The following is a 3,595-nucleotide window of genomic DNA, read 5'->3' on the forward strand; positions in this document are numbered from 1 at the left end:
TTCTCTCTCTTCTCTCTCTTCTTCTTCTCCTTCTTCTCTTTCGTTTGTTCTCTTCGAACACGTAATGTCTGTCTCCTTTTCCATCGAAGGGGATCCAAAGTCGCCTTTTTCTTCTTCTTCTTGCTGAGAGGAGAGAGAGAACGACTTCTTCTTCTCTCGAGGTGGCGAGCAAAGGGATTGACGATGAGGAAAGTGTCGATGAAAGAGGAAAAGATTCTCATACTCCGCTCTTAGGAAAAAGAACACATGAGACACGTCAGCAGTCCCCTCGAGACGCCTTCCTGCTCTTCCAGATGACGAAGAAGAAGAGAAAGAAAGAAACTGGATGAAGATGGGAAGAAACTCTTTGAGAAGGCTGTCCATCAAGAGAGCCAGAGACTCGGTATACACCTGAAGAAAGGAAAGAAAGAAGAGAGAAAGAACACGCACAAGCGTGAGAGAAGAAGGAGAAGGCAAGGGCGAGATATAGCCAGAGAGGTAGGGGGGTAAGGAGGTCGATCAGCACTAGAGATCTCATCTGAGCATCTTCCTTCAGAAGAATTGCGTCCTTCCTTCATCCGCACCTGGCCTTTGTACTAGTAGGAGTAGTAGGAGTATTCTTACTACATCTTACTTCTATCTATTCTCATGAAGAAAAGTAGTAGTAGTAGTCGATCATCGTAAAAAGAAGAAGTAGCAGCAGCAAAGTAAGAGAACAAAAGACGACCGACTACTCCTACTCTACTATCGCTTCTACTACGCCTACGTCTACTTCTACTAGTGAATGTCTCTTCTTCTCATTGCTGCTGCTCCTGGGAGTGGAAGGAATAGCTAGACTAGTCTAAAAGTGTGTGTGGGGTGAGATACACTACTAGTACTACTCCTAGTAGTAGGCGTATCAATAGTGGTAGCATTAGTAGAGGCTCTAGTAGTAGTAGTAGTTGAAGTGGACGGAGATGAACAAGAAGAAGAAGAGCAGCAGCAGCATGAAGAAGATAAAGATGATGGAAAATGAAGAGAAGAAGACTAAAGGAAGAAGAAAGACTGGGGATCTTTTGGCTAATAGGAGTACAAAGAAGACTAATGCTATCTATCTATCTTTAATCTATTTGTCTATCTTTAATCTATCTTTGTAGCGTTACAGAGGAGAAGGAAAGAGAACTTTTTAGGAGAATTACGAAGATGAGGAAAAGAAGAGAAGAAGACTAAAGGAAGAAGAAAGACTGGGTTAGAAGAATGACACTGCGGACCCTCTTTATCCAAAATGAAGAAAAAGACGAGCCGCGAAAGGCAAAACACATGAAGGAAAAAGTCCACATAAATACACAGAGAGATAGAGAGAGAGATAAGCACACGAAGAAAAAGAGGAAAGAAGAGAAGAGAAACGCATGAAAAGAAGTGGAAAATGAGAAGAAGAGAATGAAAATGAACGACATGAGAATTTGAGAGACAGCTGGAGAAAGATGAAAGAAAGAGGCAAAGTCACATACACCCCAGACAGCTACAGCCCTACTACTCCTTCTACTACTATTCCTCTGTAAAGTCATAGAAGAGAAGTCTGTAGCCAGAAGGAGTTTACTTTACTTCCTGTACGACTATTGCAGTAGAGACACGAACTTCTATCTTTATATCTTTCTTCTTTCTTTCTCTCCTTCTTCGCAGGGCAATTCATAGACAACCTTTGTTTTGGCGCATGCAGATTCGTCTCTGAAACACTTCAACTATTCGTCAATCCAATACACAGAGAAAGATACACATAGACCTATTCATGCATATAGACATATAAATATGTCAGTAGACATGAGTAGATATATATAGATATAGACAGATAGATATGTGTATACATTGACGTATCTATGGATATGTGCTTACCTCTCCCTATCAACTGACTGAACGTGAGAACGATGAGGAAAATAGTAAGGACTAGAACCTCCCTATCTAGACCTATTTATACCTATCTATCTATCTATCTACTTATCTGCAGCTATCTATCTCCCTATCTATCTCTCTATTTACCTATCTGTAGACCTATGTCTAAATCTCTCTCTGCCCCTATCGTCTACATAGTCCAGGAATCCTTATCTCTCTCTGTGTATACACCTCTCTCTCTCTCTCTGTCTATCTATCTGTATGTATGTATGGATAAGTATGACTTGGGGGGATGATAGGAGGAGGAGAAGGATGCCTTTTTCATACCTGAAGAGGAAAGACTTTAATCCATTCATCCGAAGCTCTTCGAAGAATGCGCGTCCCTTCAGCAACAATGGACTCTAGAGCAACAAGGAGAGAAGGATTCATCGTCGAAGCTGCTCTTCTTCTTCTTGTTCCTCCTACAAGCAAGATGGCTGAATCGCCTTCTATCATAGGGGAGTCATTCTCTCTGACTGGAAGGGAGAAACGACAAAAAGAAAAAGAAACCTAAAGCCGATGAAAAGAAGAAGAAGTAGGGACAAGAAAGAGTGGGAAAGAGTGGGAAGTAGAAGAAGAGAAGAAGTCTACAAGATAATTGGAGGAGAAGGAGGAAGAAAAAGAAGAGAATGAGAATGAGAAAGATTAGAAAAGGAACTAAACCATAACAACGGACTGTTCTCTTTCTCTCTTTCTCTCTTTCTTTCTTTCTCTCTCTCTCTTTCTCTCTTTCTCTCTTTCTCACTCTCTCTTTCTCACTCTCTCTTTCTTTCTCTCTTTCTCACTCTCTCTTTCTCACTCTTTCTTTCTTTCGGTCTTTTTCTTTTAGATGGATTTCCTCTTCGGCACTCCTCCACATCTAGTTTCCCTTTACTTCTCTCTATTGTCCTCTCTCTTCTTTTCCTTTCTTTCTTTTCTCCTTTCTGTTGCTCTCTCTCTCTCTCCTTCTCATCTTCATCTTCCTATTCTTCTTCTTCTTCTTATCGTCATTATTAATATTATTCTTGTCAAGATCTCCTTCTCCTTCTTCTTCTTTTCTTTCTCTTCGACTCGCAAGACCTAAACTATGAAACGATCAAAACGCCTCCTAGTACGACCAGGCATACACGACGACTACTACTGCCACTACTCTAAACACTACTATGACTCTTCCCACTACTACTATGACTATGACGACTATACTACTATAGCAAGACTATTCAAACACGTCCTTCCACTACTAAAACGACTCCTCCTACTCCTATACTACTACTACTACTAGTCCTGCTACTACTATTACTTTAACTTCTACTTCTACTACTAGTAGTATTATGACTATGATTATATGGATGACTACGACTCCCCCTGCGACTACTACGACTACCGCTTTAACTACTACGACTAAGACTAGTAATACTTATAGTAGTAGTAGTAGGACTTCGACTACTATTATAGCTATTACTTCTACTACTACTTCTACTACTAGTCCTCCTGCTGCTGCTAGTATGATGATGTGGATGATGATGTGGACTCCTGATAGGACCGCAACCGCATGCACCTAAATGAAGAGAAACTGCAGAACTTCCTCCACCCCAGTCTGTATCAATTCGAAGATATAAAAGATATCTACGCATTAACATATATATACATACATATACGAAGATGTAGGTATATGCATACATATATATGCAAATGCACATATATATATGTATATATGTATATATATTTA

At 40.3% G+C, this 3,595-nt stretch overlaps 1 protein-coding gene across 1 annotated transcript in view; it reads right to left on the reverse strand.

Moving 5' to 3' along the window:
• Positions 1–3: 3 nt before the first annotated feature.
• Positions 4–3,595, reverse strand: part of CSUI_001543 (elongation factor tu gtp binding domain-containing protein) — a gene marked incomplete at both ends in the record, with an annotated part of 9,896 nt that continues 6,304 nt past the window's right edge. Inside the window, 3 exons of the mRNA XM_068061749.1 lie at positions 4–390; positions 2,176–2,363; positions 3,284–3,424. Coding sequence (XP_067926275.1) covers positions 4–390; positions 2,176–2,363; positions 3,284–3,424 — 716 coding nt within the window. The remainder of the gene's footprint in view (positions 391–2,175; positions 2,364–3,283; positions 3,425–3,595) is intronic.

Source organism: Cystoisospora suis (assembly GCF_002600585.1).
Source record: "Cystoisospora suis strain Wien I chromosome Unknown contig_618, whole genome shotgun sequence".
Classification (NCBI taxonomy): Eukaryota; Apicomplexa; class Conoidasida; order Eucoccidiorida; family Sarcocystidae; genus Cystoisospora; species Cystoisospora suis.